Source organism: Oncorhynchus gorbuscha, linkage group LG14 (assembly GCF_021184085.1).
Source record: "Oncorhynchus gorbuscha isolate QuinsamMale2020 ecotype Even-year linkage group LG14, OgorEven_v1.0, whole genome shotgun sequence".
NCBI classification, from domain to species: domain Eukaryota; kingdom Metazoa; phylum Chordata; class Actinopteri; order Salmoniformes; family Salmonidae; genus Oncorhynchus; species Oncorhynchus gorbuscha.
Genome location: NC_060186.1, coordinates 4,167,830 through 4,185,329, shown reverse-complemented (window position 1 = coordinate 4,185,329; position 17,500 = coordinate 4,167,830). Strand labels below are relative to the sequence as shown.

General features: G+C 42.4%; 1 protein-coding gene across 1 annotated transcript in view; it reads right to left on the bottom strand.

Moving 5' to 3' along the window:
- The window catches only part of LOC123994315 (thyrotropin-releasing hormone-degrading ectoenzyme-like), a 64,753-nt gene that overhangs the window by 14,980 nt on the left and 32,273 nt on the right, over positions 1-17,500 (bottom strand). The window contains exon 2 of the mRNA XM_046296805.1: positions 11,632-11,904. Coding sequence (XP_046152761.1) covers positions 11,766-11,904 — 139 coding nt within the window. The 3' untranslated portion in view covers positions 11,632-11,765. The remainder of the gene's footprint in view (positions 1-11,631; positions 11,905-17,500) is intronic.

Below are 17,500 nucleotides of genomic sequence, written 5' to 3'. Positions count from 1 at the left end.
CATCTCTGAGTGGAGTGCCAGGCTACTCTCCTCTCTACAGCAGACAGTACATCTCTGAGGGGAGTACCAGACTCCTCTCCTCTCTACAGCAGACAGTAAATCTCTGAGAGGAGTACCAGACTCCTCTGAGGAGAGTGCCAGACTCCTCTGAGGAGAGTGCCAGACTCCTCTCCTCTCTACAACAGACAGTAAATCTCTGAGTGGAGTACCAGGCTCCTCTGAGGAGAGTGCCAAGCCTGACACCACTTCAATGTTAAAGCACATCATTGTTGTAGGCCAGTGCAGTGTTCTTTAGCTTCCTGACACTGAGACTAGAATATCTGAGTCCCAAATTTCACCCTATTTGCTGTATAGAGCACTATTTTTGACCAGAGCCTTATGGGCCCTATGGGTCCTGTTCAAAAGTAGTGCACTGTATAGGGAATAGGGTGTCATTTTGGACACAGACCCAGAATGTGATAAGGAACCTGGAGCTCAGCTTTCTGACATCTGGTTTTGGAGAAGCAATGTGAAATGTCTGTTCTCTTTCCTACTCAGAGGAATATCTGGTGTTTCAGTAGTGTATATCATAAGAAGTGTGTCAGGGGGCTCCAGTGTGATGCTCTAGGCAGTGGGTCAGGGTGCTCCAGTGTGATGCTCTAGGCAGTGTGTCAGGGTGCTCCAGTGTGATGCTCTAGGCAGTGGGTCAGGGTGCTCCAGTGTGATGCTCTAGGCAGTGGGTCAGGGTGCTCCAGTGTGATGCTCTAGGCAGGGCTATTCTCTGTAGAGCAGTGTGTCACTGTGTTAACATGACAACCTTCTGATACAGTAGACCAGACAGGCTCATCACAACGGCCAACAAACTCAAATAAAACAGCCTCTCTTGTCACTAACACTGACGTTGCTGATACATGTTTTTTTTTTTTTGGGGGGGGGAGTTCTGTTTTACGATATGTGGTTCTCAGCTAGCTACCCTTAAGACGAACGCACGCTGAGTCACTCTGGGTAAAGTGTAAATGTACGGCTTTAATTCATTCCATTTGTTTTTCATTGATACAAACAGAACCCAGCTTTGGTTTACTTGTTCTGTACGACTCACAGCTGAACATGGAGAAGAAGAAGTAAGAAGTCATTTTCATTACTCAGCCCCCTCAAAGCCAACCTGGTGTCCCTGGAGGAGTTCAAAGGTCAAATGGAGCAACAGGTCGTTGAGACATGTAGTTGTTGACTCTCACCCGATGTCACTAGTTTTAGTTGCCTGATGTAAAGAAACATGTTGTTTACTGTATTGTTGATACTGTAAGGACCCTGTAATTTCACGTAATGCACTATAATGTTGTTTTGACTTGTGTACATGGTTTACTGACGTGCTGCTTATTATACTGATCGATCTCTGTCAGTGATGTCATGTGACTGTCTGTCTGGTTGGTTGTCATGTGACTGCTGTCTGTCTGTCTGTCTGTCTGTCTGTCTGTCTGTCTGTCTGTCTGTCTGTCTGTCTGTCTGTCTGTCTGTCTGTCTGTCTGTCTGTCTGTCTGTCTGTCTGTCTGTCTGTCTGTCATGTGACTGTCTGTCTGGTTGATGTCATCTGTCTGGTGGATGTCGTCTGTCTGTCTGTCTGTCTGTCTGTCTGTCTGTCTGTCTGTCTGTCTGTCTGTCTGTCTGTCTGTCTGTCTGTCCGTCTGTCTGTCTGTCTGGTTGATGTCGTCTGTCTGGTTGATGTCATCTGTCTGTCTGGTTGGTTGTCATGTGACTGTCTGTCTGGTTGGTTGTCATGTGTCTGTCTGTCTGTCTGTCTGTCTGTCTGTCTGTCTGTCTGTCTGTCTGTCTGTCTGTCTGTCTGTCTGTCTGTCTGTCTGTCTGTCTGTCTGTCTGTCTGTCTGTCTGTCTGTCTGTCTGGTTGATGAGAGTTTCTTCAAACCATCAAGCGCTATGATGAAACTGGCCGTCATGAGGACAACCACAGGAATGGAAGACCCAGAGTTACCTCTGCTGCAGAGGATAAGTTCATTAGAGTTTTCCAGCCTCAGAAATGTATTTTATTTGAACAAATATATATTCATATATATATATATACATATATATAGTTGAAGTCGGAAGTTTACATACACTTAGGTTGTAGTCAATTAAACTTGTTTTTCAACCAATCCACAAATGTCTTGTTGACAAACTATAGTTTTGACAAGTTGGTTAGAACATCACCTTTGTGGTTGACACAAGTCATTTTTCCCAAAATAGTTTACAAACAGATTATTTCACTTATAATTCACTGTATCACAATTCAATTGGGTCAGAAGTTTATATACACTTAGTTGACTGTGCCTTTAAACAGCTTGGAAAATTCCAGAAAATGATGTCATGACTTTAGAAGCTTCTGATAGGCTAATTGACAGCATTTAATTCAATTGGAGAGGTACCTGTGGATGTATTTCAAGCCCTACCTTCAAACTCAATGACTCTTTGCTTGAAATCATGGGAAAATCAAAAGAAATCGTAGTAAATTGTAGACCTCCAGAAGTCTGGTTCATCCTTGGGAGCAATTTCCAAACGCCTGAAGGTACCACATTCATCTGTACAAACAATAGTGTGCAAGTATAAACACCATGGGACCACGCAGCCGCCATTCCGCTCAGGAAGGAGACGCATTCTGTCTCCTAGAGATGAACATACTTTGGTGCGAAAAGTGCAAATCAATCCCAGAACAACAGCAAAGGACCTTGTGAAGATGCTGGAGGAAACAGGAACAAAAGTATCTATATCCACAGTAAAACAAGTCTTATATCGACATAACCTGAAATGCCGCTCAGCAAGGAAGAAGCCACTGCTCCAAAACCGCCATAAAAAAGCCAGACTACGGTTTGCAACTGCACATGGGGACAAAGATCGTACTTTTTGGAGAAATGTATTCTGGTCTGATGAAACAAAAATAGAACTGTTTGGCCACAATGACCATCGTTATGTTTGGAGGAAAAGGGGAGGCTTGCAAGACGAAGAACACCATCTCAACCGTGAAGCACGGGGGTGGCAGCATCATGTTGTGGGGGTGCTTTACTTCAGGAGGGACTGGTGCACTTCACAAAATAGATGGCATCATGAGGAAAGGAAAAATGATGTGGATATATTGAAGCAACATCTCAAGACATCAGTCAGGAATTTAAAGCTTGGTTGCAAATGGGTCTTCCAAATGGACAATGACCCCAAGCATACTTCCAAAGTTGTGGCAAAATGGCTTCAGGACAACAAAGTCAAGGTATTGAAGTGACCACCACAAAGCCCTGACCTCAATCCTATAGAAAATGTGTGGGCAGAACTGAAAAAGCGTGTGAGAGCAAGGAGGCCTACAAACCTGACTCAGTTACACCAGCTCTGTCAGGAGGAATGGGCCAAAATTCACCCAACGTATTGTGGGAAGGTTGTGGTAGGCTACCCAAAACGTTTGAACCAAGGTAAACAATTTAAAGGCAATGCTACCAAATACTAATTGAGTGTATGTAAACTTCTGACGCACTGGGAATGTGATGAATGAAATAAAAGCTGAAATAAATCATTCTCTCTACTATTATTCTGACATTTCACATTCTTAAAATAAAGTGGTGATCCTAACTGACCTAAAACAGGGAATATTTACTAGGGTCAAATGTCAGGAATTGTGATAACCTGAGATTAAAGGTATTTGGCTAAGGTGTATATATACTTCCGACTTCAACTGTATATATATATATTTCTCTGTTTATTTATATAAATATATATATATATATAAACAGTGTATTCAGAAAGTATTCAGACACCTTGACTTTTTCCACATTTTGTTACGTTACAGACTTATTCTAAAATCAATTTAAAACATTTCTTTTCCTCATTAACCTACACACAATACTCCATAATGATAAACTGATAAGTTTTTAAAAAATTGCTAATGTATTAAAAATAAAAACGGAAATGCCTTATTTATATAAGTATTCAGAACCTTTGACTGTAAATTGAGCTCAGGTGGATCCTGTTTCCAGTCATCATCCTTGAGATGTTTCTACAACTTGATTGGAGTCCACCTGTGGTAAATTCAATTGATTGGACTTGATCTGGAAAGGCACACACCTGTATAAGGTCCCAAAGTTGACAGTGCATGTCAGAGCAAAACCAACCAATGAGGTCGGAGGAAATGTCCGTAGAGCTCCGAGACAGGATTGTGTCGAGGCACAGACCTGGGGAACGGTACCAAAACATGTCTGCAGCATTGAAGGTCCCCAAGAACACATTGGACTATATCATTCTGAAATGGAAGAAGTTTGGAACCATCAAGACTCTTCCTAGACCTGGCTGCCTGGCCAAACTGAGCAATCGGGCAATCGGGGAAGAAGCAATCGAGCAATCGGGGGAGAAGGGCCTTGTTCAGGGTGGTGACCAAAAACCCGATGGTCACTCTGACAGAGCTTCAGAGTTCCTCTGTGGAGATGGGAGAACCTTCCAGAAGGACAACCATTTCTGCAGCACACCAATTAGGCCTTTATGGTAGAGTGTCCAGACAGAAGGCACTCCTCAGTAAAAGGCACATGACAGCCCGCTTGGAGTTTGCCAAAAGGCACCTAAATGATTCTCAGAACATGAGAAACAAGATTCTCTGGTCTGATGAAACCAAGATTGTAGAGTGGGAGACTAGTCAGGATCGAGGGAAAGATGAATGGAGCAAAGTACAGAGAGATCCTTGATGAAAACCTGCTCAAGACTTCAGACTGGGGTGAAGGTTCACCTTCCAGCAGCACACCAACTCTAAACACACAGCCAAGACAACACACAAGTGGATTGGGGACAAGTCTCTGAATGTTCTTGAGTGGCCCAGCCAGAGCCCGGACTTGAACCCGATCTAACATCTCTAGAGAGACTTGAAAATAGCTGTTCAGCAACGCTCCCCATCCAACCTGACAGAGCTTAAAGAATGGGAGAAACTCCCCAAATACAGGTGTGCCGATTGTAGAGTCATAACTAAGAAGACTTGAGGCTGTAATCACTGCCAAAGGTGCTTCAACAGGTAAAGGGTCTGAATACTTACTTAAATGTGATATTTCATAATGACATATTTCACATGTAATTTTGGGGTATTGGGTGAAGGGGAAAAATGATATAATCCATTTTAGAATAAGTCTGTAACGTAACAACATGTGGAAAAAGTCAAGGTGTCTGAATACTTTCCAAATGCACTGTATATACAGTACTGGTCAAACGTTTGGAAACACCTACTCATTCAAGGGTTTTTCTTTATTTTTACTATTTTCTACATTGTAGAATAAGAGTGAAGACATCAAAACTATGAAAAAACACATATGGAATCATGTAGTAACCAAAAATAGTGTAAAAACAAATCAAAATATATTTTATACTTGAGATTCTTCAAAGTAGCCACACTTTGCCTTGACGACAGCTTTGCACGCTCTTGGCATTCTGTCAACCAGCTTCACCTGGAATGCTTTTCCAAAGGTCTTGTAGCAGTTCCCACGTATACTGAGCACTTGTTGGCTGTTTTTCCTTCACTTTGCGGTCCAACTCATCCCAAACCATCTCAATTGGGTTGAGGTTGGGTAATTGTGGAGGTCGGATCCAAAATCTCAGATTTGGACTCATCAGACCAAAGGACAGATTTCCATTGGTCTAATGTCCATTGCTCATGTTTCTTGGGTCAAGCAAATCTCTTCTTCTTATTGGTGTCGTTTTTTAGTGGTTTCTTTGCAGCAATTTGACCATGAAGGTCTGATTCACATAGTCTCCTCTGAACAGTTGATGTTGAGATGTCTGTTACTTGAACTCTATGAAGCATTTATTTGGCTTGTAATTTCTGAGGCTGGTAACTCTAATGAACTTATCCTCTGCAGCAGAGGGAACTCTGAGTCTTCCTTTCCTGTGGTCCTCATGTGAGCCAGTTAACTCTAATGGACTTATCCTCTGCAGCAGAGGTAACTCTGGGTCTCCCTTTCCTGTGGCGGTCCTCATGAGAGACTGGCAACTCTAATGAACTTATCCTCTGCAGCAGAGGGAACTCTGGGTCTTCCATTCCTGTGGCGGTCCCCATGAGAGACTGGTAACTCTAATGAACTGATCCTCTGCAGCAGAGGGAACTCTGGGTCTTCCATTCTGGTGGTTGTCCTCATGAGAGCCGGTTTCATCATAGCGCTTGATGGTTTGAAGAAACGTTTCAGTATTGACTGACCTTCATGTCTTAAAGTAATGATGGACTATCGCTTCTCTTCGCTTATTTGAGCTGTTTTTGCCATAATATGGACTTGGACCAAAATAGGGCTATCTTCTGTATACCACCCCTACCTTGTCACAACACAACTGATTGTCTCAAGCATTATTATAATCTGTTCCAATTCTAACTTCTATTTTACAACTGTATTCTATTGTGTTTCTATTCTGTTCTATTATAATCTGTTCCAATTCTAACTTCTATTTTACAACTGTATTCTATTGATTCTGTATTCTAGAATCTAAAGGCTAATTTCCTTTGTGCTCATTTTGAAAGCAAGTAAACAACAACAGTTGCTAAGCAACAACCAATGGCAGAAACACAAGGCGGGAAAAAGAACTAAGGAATAGCAAGCAACACAAACAATATCTTTGCAGAAGCCTACTGTGGGTGAAACATGCCTGAGGTCATTTTGACCAGCATGGCCCTTTGAGGTGCAATTTCTCAGAACCTTTTTGTCTTTTACGATGTTGATCTCAATGTGCTGCTAGACTGTAAAATACACATATTTAGGAAAAGGTCCGGGAAAGGTGGTTTCAAGGTTTTTATTGAAATGAAGTTATTTCAAATTACAACATTGAAAAAGGTCAGATTGACCGTCTTGCCATTTCCAGTGTTAATAAATAAAGGATAAATAAAAACCACTGTTTTCCCTCAGTGCGGCCTAATGCCCACTCTACTTCACAGCATTGATGCCAACTGCAACACACACTGAGTAGTCCGCCACACGCTTCTCCTCGCTACCTCCCCGGATATACAAGCCCTAAATCCGTTCCTCATCTCCCTCGCTGCGCACGCACGCCACGCTCCGATGATGGATGAGTTGAGACGCGGCCGGTGTCGTCACGGTAATGTGATTGATGGGTTAGTGGCAGTGTGAGGGGTGAGCGTTAGGAGGGGCTCTGTATGGAAATAAATGCTGCAGATATGGCCGGTCATTAAAGGTGCTGTTGAGAAGGCGATGTCCCTGTAATGAGGGATATGAGGACTACAGGCGGTGTGTGTGTGTGTGTGTGTGTGTGTGTGTGTGTGTGTGTGTGTGTGTGTGTGTGTGTGTGTGTGTGTGTGTGTGTGTGTGTGTGTGTGTGTGTGTGTGTGTGTGTGTGTGTGTGTGTGTGTGTGTGGAGATATTGGGCAATGCCCTTGGATAATGACAGTGGAAATGAATGGGGAGTAATTAAAGTGGGATGACGAAGATCATGATGGCGATGATGATGATGAAGGACGAGGAGGAGGAGGGTGAACCCAAGGTTAACAGGAAGGGAAGGTGGGAAAGTTTTCAAGATAACGAAGATAATTGTCTGAAGGAGAGGAGAGGACACAAGCTGAATACTGTTTTCAATAGCTAACATTGACTACGTCCCAAATGGCTCCCTATTCCCCGTATAGGGCACTACTTTTGAACAGAGCTCTATGGGCCGTAGTGCACTTCATAGGGCAAAGTGAGCCATTTGGGACATCACCATTGTCGCTGTTCTGTAAATAAGGTCAGGCATGATGTCTCCTCTCTTCTTTGAATCAGACAAGCTGCCAAAATGGTTCAGACACTGCAAAGCGTTTTGAATGGCAGCTCTCAAACTGGCACATAGTATGAGAAGCTCTTTAGAAGGTGTTTGTAGTGATGACAGTATTAACTCTTTAGAAGGTGTTTGTAGTGATGACAGTATTAACTCTTTAGGTGTTAGTAGTGATGACAGTATTAACTCTTTAGAAGGTGTTTGTAGTTAGTATTAAAGGTGTTAGTAGTGATGACAGTATTAACTCTTTAGAAGGTGTTTGTAGTGATGACAGTATTAACTCTTTAGAAGGTGTTAGTAGTGATGACAGTATTAACTCTTTAGAAGGTGTTAGTAGTGATGACAGTATTAACTCTTTAGAAGGTGTTTGTAGTGATGACAGTATTAACTCTTTAGAAGGTGTTTGTAGTGATGACAGTATTAACTCTTTAGGTGTTAGTAGTGATGACAGTATTAACTCTTTAGAAGGTGTTTGTAGTGATGACAGTATTAACTCTTTAGAAGGTGTTAGTAGTGATGACAGTGTTAACTCTTTAGAAGGTGTTAGTAGTGATGACAGTATTAACTCTTTAGAAGGTGTTTGTAGTGATGACAGTATTAACTCTTTAGGTGTTAGTAGTGATGACAGTATTAACTCTTTAGAAGGTGTTTGTAGTGATGACAGTATTAACTCTTTAGAAGGTGTTAGTAGTGATGACAGTGTTAACTCTTTAGAAGGTGTTAGTAGTGATGACAGTATTAACTCTTTAGAAGGTGTTAGTAGTGATGACAGTATTAACTCTTTAGAAGGTGTTTGTAGTGATGACAGTATTAACTCTAGGTGTTTGTAGTGATGACAGTATTAACTCTTTAGAAGGTGTTTGTAGTGATGACAGTGTTAACTCTTTAGAAGGTGTTAGTAGTGATGACAGTATTAACTCTTTAGAAGGTGTTAGTAGTGATGACAGTATTTACTCTTTAGAAGGTGTTAGTAGTGATGACAGTATTAACTATTTAGGTGTTAGTAGTGATGACAGTATTAACTCTTTAGAAGGTGTTTGTAGTGATGACAGTATTAACTCTTTAGAAGGTGTTAGTAGTGATGACAGTATTTACTCTTTAGAAGGTGTTAGTAGTGATGACAGTATTAACTCTTTAGAAGGTGTTAGTAGTGATGACAGTATTTACTCTTTAGAAGGTGTTAGTAGTGATGACAGTATTAACTCTTTAGAAGGTGTTTGTAGTGATGACAGTATTAACTCTAGGTGTTTGTAGTGATGACAGTATTAACTCTTTAGAAGGTGTTAGTAGTGATGACAGTATTAACTCTTTAGAAGGTGTTAGTAGTGATGACAGTATTAACTCTTTAGAAGGTGTTAGTAGTGATGACAGTATTAACTCTTTAGAAGGTGTTTGTAGTGATGACAGTATTAACTCTAGGTGTTTGTAGTGATGACAGTATTAACTCTTTAGAAGGTGTTTGTAGTGAGGACAGTATTAACTCTTTAGAAGGTGTTAGTAGTAATGACAGTATTAACTCTTTAGGTGTTAGTAGTGATGACAGTATTAACTCTTTAGAAGGTGTTTGTAGTGATGACAGTATTAACTATTTAGGTGTTAGTAGTGATGACAGTATTAACTCTTTAGAAGGTGTTAGTAGTGATGACAGTATTAACTCTTTAGAAGGTGTTAGTAGTGATGACAGTATTAACTCTTTAGAAGGTGTTAGTAGTGATGACAGTATTAACTATTTAGGTGTTAGTAGTGATGACAGTATTAACTCTTTAGAAGGTGTTAGTAGTGATGACAGTATTAACTCTTTAGAAGGTGTTAGTAGTGATGACAGTATTTACTCTTTAGAAGGTGTTAGTAGTGATGACAGTATTAACTATTTAGGTGTTAGTAGTGATGACAGTATTAACTCTTTAGAAGGTGTTAGTAGTGATGACAGTATTTACTCTTTAGAAGGTGTTAGTAGTGATGACAGTATTAACTATTTAGGTGTTAGTAGTGATGACAGTATTAACTCTTTAGAAGGTGTTAGTAGTGATGACAGTATTTACTCTTTAGAAGGTGTTAGTAGTGATGACAGTATTAACTATTTAGGTGTTAGTAGTGATGACAGTATTTACTCTTTAGAAGGTGTTTGTAGTGATGACAGTATTAACTATTTAGGTGTTAGTAGTGATGACAGTATTAACTCTTTAGAAGGTGTTTGTAGTGATGACAGTATTAACTCTAGGTGTTTGTAGTGATGACAGTATTAACTCTTTAGAAGGTGTTAGTAGTGATGACAGTATTTACTCTTTAGAAGGTGTTAGTAGTGATGACAGTATTAACTCTTTAGAAGGTGTTAGTAGTGATGACAGTATTAACTCTTTAGAAGGTGTTTGTAGTGATGACAGTATTAACTCTTGGTGTTTGTAGTGATGACAGTATTAACTCTTTAGAAGGTGTTAGTAGTGATGACAGTATTAACTCTTTAGAAGGTGTTAGTAGTGATGACAGTATTAATTATTTAGGTGTTAGTAGTGATGACAGTATTAATTATTTAGGTGTTAGTAGTGATGACAGTATTAATTATTTAGGTGTTAGTAGTGATGACAGTATTAATTATTTAGGTGTTAGTAGTGATGACAGTATTAATTATTTAGGTGTTAGTAGTGATGACAGTATTAACTCTTTAGGTGTTAGTAGTGATGACAGTATTAACTCTTTAGGTGTTAGTAGTGATGACAGTATTAACTCTTTAGGTGTTATTAGTGATGACAGTATTAACTCTTTAGGTGTTAGTAGTGATGATAGTATTAACTCTTTAGGTGTTAGTAGTGATGACAGTGTTAGTGGGAAACATCAGCAGTCTACTCCACATGTCAGTATCAAGGGTAATCAATAGATAGCCACGTTGTCCTTTAGTATGTCTATATCCTCAGACTTGATGGGTAAGTAGAAGGCTGAGTTATTTCATCTGTATGTAGGGTTAGGAAATGAGGATACAGCTCGTGGAGAGAACATGTTGTATGTCTCTGACTTCATGCCACAATGTTTCTTTTGGAAAGGAGAACAGCTGTGTTTCAAGACAGTTTTCCCCTTGGGCACAATAAAGTGGATCTTATCTTCTGACTGTAACTCCCCACCACTCCACTGGACGTTAGAGAGCCTGTTGTGGCCTCACATCCCAATGAGGATGAACAGGATTCAGTCAGTCAGTAAGACTGTAACTCCCCACCACTCCACTGGGCGTTAGAGAGCCTGTTGTGGCCTCACATCCCAATGAGGATGAACAGGATTCAGTCAGTCAGTAAGACTGTAATTCCCCACCACTCCACTGGGCGTTAGAGAGCCTGTTGTGGCCTCACATCCCAATGAGGATGAACAGGATTCAGTCAGTCAGTAAGACTGTAACTCCCCACCACTCCACTGTTGGAGGTGTAGTTACAGACTACCCAGGGTTAAGGTTAAGGTTAGGCTAAGGTTAAGGTTAAGGTTAAGGTTAGGCTAAGGTTAAGGTTAGGGTTAGGGTTAGGCTAAGGTTAAGGTTAAGGTTAGGGTTTGGCTAAGGTTAAGGTTAAGGTTAAGGTTATAAGGTTAAGGTTAGGGTTAGGGGGTCACTAGTGTAACTCACCACCAATCCACTGTCAGTGGTCACCTCTCTGTAGGTAAAGTTACAGACGGCCCAGGGTTAAGGTTAGGGTTAGGCTAAGGTTAAGGTTAAGGTTAAGGTTAAGGTTAAGGTTAAGGTTAGGGTTAGGCTAAGGTTAGGGGTTCACTAGTGTAACTCACCACCAATCCACTGTCAGTGGTCACCCCTCTGTAGGTGCAGTTACAGACGGCCCAGGGTTAAGGTTAGGGTTAAGGTTAGGGTTAGGCTAAGGTTAAGGTTAAGGTTAGGGTTAGGGGGTCACTAGTGTAACTTACCACCACTCCACTGTCAGTGGTCACCTCTCTGTAGGTAAAGTTACAGACGGCCCAGGCCAGGTAGTAGGTGGACATACGAGGAGTCCTGGAGAAGTGGTTGGTCACCCAGCCATCATCATCAGAGATGGAGGCCTCTACAGGCATGTTGAGAGAGAGAGGTAGGATGCATCGTGTCCCAGGCTGACCCGGAACGTGGCCTTGTAGATGGGCTCATCAAAACATGGAAAGGCCTTTCTGGCGTGGGTGGGGGAGAACTGTGTCACCGCCATGTACCTGGAGAGAGGGGGGGAGAAGAGAGAGGGGGAGGGATGGAGAAGAGAGAGGGGAGGGGAGGGAGATAGAAGAGAGAGGGGAGGGATGGAGAAGAGAGAGGGAGGGGAGGGAGATAGAAGAGAGAGGGAGGGAGGGAGATAGAAGAGAGAGGGAGGGAGGGATAGAGAAGAGAGAGGGGGAGGGAGAGAGAAGAGAGAGGGAGGGAGGGATAGAGAAGAGAGAGGGGAGGGAGAGAGAAGAGAGAGGGAGGGAGGGATAGAGAAGAGAGAGGGGAGGGAGAGAGAAGAGAGAGGGAGGGAGGGAGGGATAGAGAAGAGAGAGGGGGAGGGAGAAGAGAGAGGGGGAGGGATGGAGAAGAGAGAGGGGGAGGGATGGAGAAGAGAGAGGGGGAGGGATAGAGAAGAGAGAGGGGGAGGGAAAGAGAAGAGAGAGGGAGGGAGGGGGATAGAGGGAGGGGGAGGGAGAGGGAGAGAGGGAGGGAGGGAGGGGGGAATAGAGGGAGAAGAGAGAGGTTAGGGAGAGAGAAGAGAGAGGGGGAGGGAGAGAGAAGAGAGAGGGAGGGAGGGGGATAGAGGGGGAGGGAGAGAGAAGAGAGAGGGAGGGAGGGGGGGGATAGAGGGAGAAAAGAAAGATAGAAGGGGCGGGAGAGGGAGAGAAGAGAGAGGGGGAGGGAGAGAGAAGAGAGAGGGGAGGGAGAGAGAAGAGAGAGGGGAGGGAGAGAGAAGAGAGAGAGGGAGGGAGAGTGAAGAGGGGGAGGGAGAGAAGAGAGAGAGGGGGATGGAGAGAGGAGAGAGAACAGATTTAGAGAGTAACAGTAAAACAGAGAGATGTAGAGGAGTAAATGGAGAGAGAGAGAGAGAGAGAGAGAGAGAGAGAGAGAGAGAGAGAGAGAGAGAGAGAGAGAGAGAGAGATAGAGAGATAGAAAGAGAGGGAGGGAGAGAGGGGCGGGAAGAGTGGAGAGAGGGGAGGAGGAGGGGAGGGAGAGGGGACAGGGGAGAGAGAGCAAAGAGTTAGTTTCACATTAGATTAGGAGATAAAAGGAACCTAATGGCCGAGAGATGTTCTGTACTGAGAAAATAGTCGTTTCATCTTGACTATTGCCTTCTTGTCACCCTGGAAAACGGATGAGCCCTGAGTTCACTTTGAAACAGATAGAACCCCTGTTTTGGTTTTACATATCACTGAAAGTGCTCCAGAATCTGTCACAGTGGAGTAAAGGCCGCACCAGGTTGTCTTTGCCCCGAGCAGAACTCGGTGAAGTGAAAGTCTGTTGCTCAGGTTCTCCTTAACAAAGCATTTGTTTGAAAAACAAAAACAAGAAAAAAGCATCAATTTTAATATTTGTCCCTCTTGAGCTGCCGTAGCAACAACATAACCAGTACACTTCCTCAAAATAGTCAGAATGAATCTAAGAATACTCCAGACATCTGTCATTTTTGCAGAGGAAGTCTTTGCAGAGGAAGCAATTTAAAACATCTAAATGTTTGATGTCTCTGAGGAAGGGGGTAGACACCAAAATGAACAAAAACATCACTAAATGTACAGTATGCACGAACGGTTTCAACTGGGAAGCATACAGTAAGTTTTAGTAATCGCAGAACACGGGTGAAAAGTTTTTCAAATAATTCCCAGTTGGTTGAGAGTTCTTCCTGTGCAAATACACTGACCTACAGTACCAGTCTATAGTGTGGACACAACTACTCATTCCAGGGTTTTCTTTATTTTTACTTTTTTCTACATTTTAGAACAACAGTGAAGACATCAAAACTATGAAATAACACACATGGAATCACGTAGTATTCATAGCCTGTAAGTAAGCATTTCACTGTAAGGTCTACTACACCTGTTGTATTCAGCATTTCACTGTAAGGTCTACTACACCTGTTGTATTCAGTATTTCACTGTAAGGTCTACTACACCTGTTGTATTCAGTATTTCACTGTAAGGTCTACTACACCTGTTGTATTCAGCATTTCACTGTAAGGTCTACTACACCTGTTGTATTCAGCATTTCACTGTAAGGTCTACTACACCTGTTGTATTCAGCATTTCACTGTAAGGTCTACTACACCTGTTGTATTCAGCATTTCACTGTAAGGTCTACTACACCTGTTGTATTCAGCATTTCACTGTAAGGTCTACTACACCTGTTGTATTCAGCATGTCACTGTAAGGTCTACTACACCTGTTGTATTCAGCATTTCACTATAAGATCTACTAGAACTGTTGTATTCAGCATTTCACTGTAAGGTCTACTACACCTGTTGTATTCAGCATTTCACTGTAAGGTCTACTACACCTGTTGTATTCAGCATTTCACTGTAAGGTCTACTACACCTGTTGTATTCAGCATTTCACTATAAGATCTACTAGAACTGTTGTATTCAGCATTTCACTGTAAGGTCTACTACACCTGTTGTATTCAGCATTTCACTGTAAGGTCTACTACACCTGTTGTATTCAGCATTTCACTGTAAGGTCTACTACACCTGTTGTATTCAGCATTTCACTGTCAGGTCTACTACACCTGTTGTATTCAGCATTTCACTGTAATATCTACTAGAACTGTTGTATTCAGCATTTCACTGTAAGGTCTACTACACCTGTTGTATTCAGCATTTCACTGTAAGGTCTACTACACCTGTTGTATTCAGCATTTCACTGTAAGGCCTACTACACCTGTTGTATTCAGCATTTCACTGTAAGGTCTACTACACCTGTTGTATTCAGCATTTCACTGTCAGGTCTACTACACCTGTTGTATTCAGCATTTCACTGTAATATCTACTAGAACTGTTGTATTCAGCATTTCACTGTAAGGTCTACTACACCTGTTGTATTCAGCATTTCACTGTAAGGTCTACTACACCTGTTGTATTCAGCATTTCACTGTAAGGCCTACTACACCTGTTGTATTCAGCATTTCACTGTAAGGTCTACTACACCTGTTGTATTCAGCATTTCACTGTAAGGCCTACTACACCTGTTGTATTCAGCATTTCACTGTAAGGTCTACTACACCTGTTGTATTCAGCATTTCACTGTAAGATCTATCTGTTGTATTCAGCATTTCACTGTAAGGTCTACTACACCTGTTGTATTCAGCATTTCACTGTAAGATCTATCTGTTGTATTCAGCATTTCACTGTAAGATATACCTGTTGTATTCAGCGCACGTGACAAATAAACTTTGATTTGATTCAGTAATTAAAAAGGTGTTAAAATAAAAAAATATTATAGATTTAAGATTCTTCAAAGCAGCCACGCCTTGATGACAGCTTTGCACACTCTTGGCAACCAGCTTCACCTGGAATGCTTTTACAGCAGTCTTGAAGGAGTTCCCACATATGCTGAGCACTGTTTTTCCTTCACTCTGCGGTCCAACTCATACCAAACCATCTCAATTGGGTTGAGGTTGTGTGATTGTGGAGGCCAGGTCATCTGATGCAGCACCATCACTCTCCTTCTTGGTTAAATATCCCTTACACAGCCTGGAGATGTGTTTTGTTGAAAAACATATGATAGTCCCACTAAGAGCAAACCAGAGAGCAAACCAGATGGGATGGCATATCACTGCAGAATGGTGTGGTAGCCATGCTGGTTATGTGTGCCTTGAATTCTAAATAAATCCCTGACAGTATCACCAGCAAAGCACCCCCACACCATCACACCTCCTCCTTCATGCTTCACGATGGGAACCACACATGTGGAGATCATCCGTTCGCCTACTCTGCGTCTCACAAAGACATGGCGGTTGGAACCAAAAATCTCAACTTTGGACTCATCAGACCAAAGAACACATTTCCACCAGTCTAATGTCCATTGATCGTGTTTCTTGGCCCAAGCAAGTCTCTTCTTATTATTGGTTTCCTTTAGTAGTGGTTTCTTTGCAGCAATTTGACCATGAAGTCCTGATTCACACAGTCTCCTCTGAACAGTTGATGTTGAGATGTGTCAGTTACTTGAACTCTATGAAGCATTTATTTGGCTGTAATTCCTGAGGTTGGCAACTCTAATGAACTGATCCTCTGCAGCAGAGGGAACTCTGGGTCTTCCTTTCCTGTGGTGGTCCTCATGAGAACCAGGTAACTCTAATGAACTTATCCTCGGCAGCAGAGGGAACTCTGGGTCTTCCTTTCCTGTGGTGGTGCTCATGAGAGCCAGGTAACTCTAATGAACTTATCCTCTGCAGCAGAGGGAACTCTGGGTCTTCCTTTCCTGTGACGGTCCTCATGAGAGCCAGTTTCATCATAGTGCTTGATGGTTTTTGATTTGACTGCACTTGAAGAAACTTTCAAGGTTCTTGAAATGTTCCGGATTGACTGACCTTCATGTCTTAAAGTTATGATGACTGACTGTTCCTGCCATAATATGGACTAGGTATTTTACTAAATAAGGCTATCTTCTGTATACCACCCCTACCTTGTCACAACACAACTGATTGGCTCAAACTCATTAAGAATAACTTTTATTCTAAATATGAACTTTTAACAAGGTGCACCTGTTAATTGAAATGTATTTCAGGTGACTACCTCATGAAGCTGGTTGAGAGAATGTCAAGAGTGGGCAAAGCTGTCAATGAAAAGGGTGGCTACTGTGAAGAATCTCAAATATATTTTGACATGTTTAAACCTTTTTTGGTTACTACATGGTTCCATATGTGTTATTTCATAGTTGTGATGTCTTCAGTATTATTCTACAGTGTAGAAAATAGTAAAAAATTAAGAATCTATTTGATCAATAATAGCTGCTCCTAGCAGCTTCTGCTGTGGAGAAGTCTTGGTTTCACTTGAAAGAAGTCTTGGCTTCATTTGAAAGCCACCCTTCGTAGTGCTACAGCTGGATTGGTGCCCACGTTATAGCGACTCATCGCTACAGAGACATGGTCACAGTAACAATCTCATAAAGTCAGTTATGAACAAATTCTTATTGTCAATGACGGCCTAGGAACAGTGGGTTAAATGCCTGTTCAGGGGCAGAACGACAGGTGTTGTACCTTGTCAGCTCGGGGATTCGAACTTGCAACCTTTCGGTTACTAGTCCAACACTCTAACCACTAGGCTACCCTGCCGCCTCTACACTAACCACTAGGCTACCCTGCCGCCTCTACACTCTAACCACTAGGCTACCCTGCCGCCTCTACACTCTAACCACTAGGCTACCCTGCCTCCTCTACACTCTAACCACTAGGCTACCCTGCCACCTCTACACTCTAACCACTAGGCTACCCTGCCGCCTCTACACTCTAACCACTAGGCTACCCTGCCACCTCTACACTCTAACCACTAGGCTACCCTGCCACCTCTACACTCTAACCACTAGGCTACCCTGCCGCCTCTACACTCTAACCACTAGGCTACCCTGCCGCCTCTACACTCTAACCACTAGGCTACCCTGCCACCTCTACACTCTAACCACTAGGCTACCCTGCCACCTCTACACTCTAACCACTAGGCTACCCTGCCACCTCTACACTCTAACCACTAGGCTACCCTGCCGCCTCTACACTCTAACCACTAGGCTACCCTGCCACCTCTACACTCGAACCACTAGGCTACCCTGCCGCCGTTAACTTCCTGTCCTGTAGTCTATTCC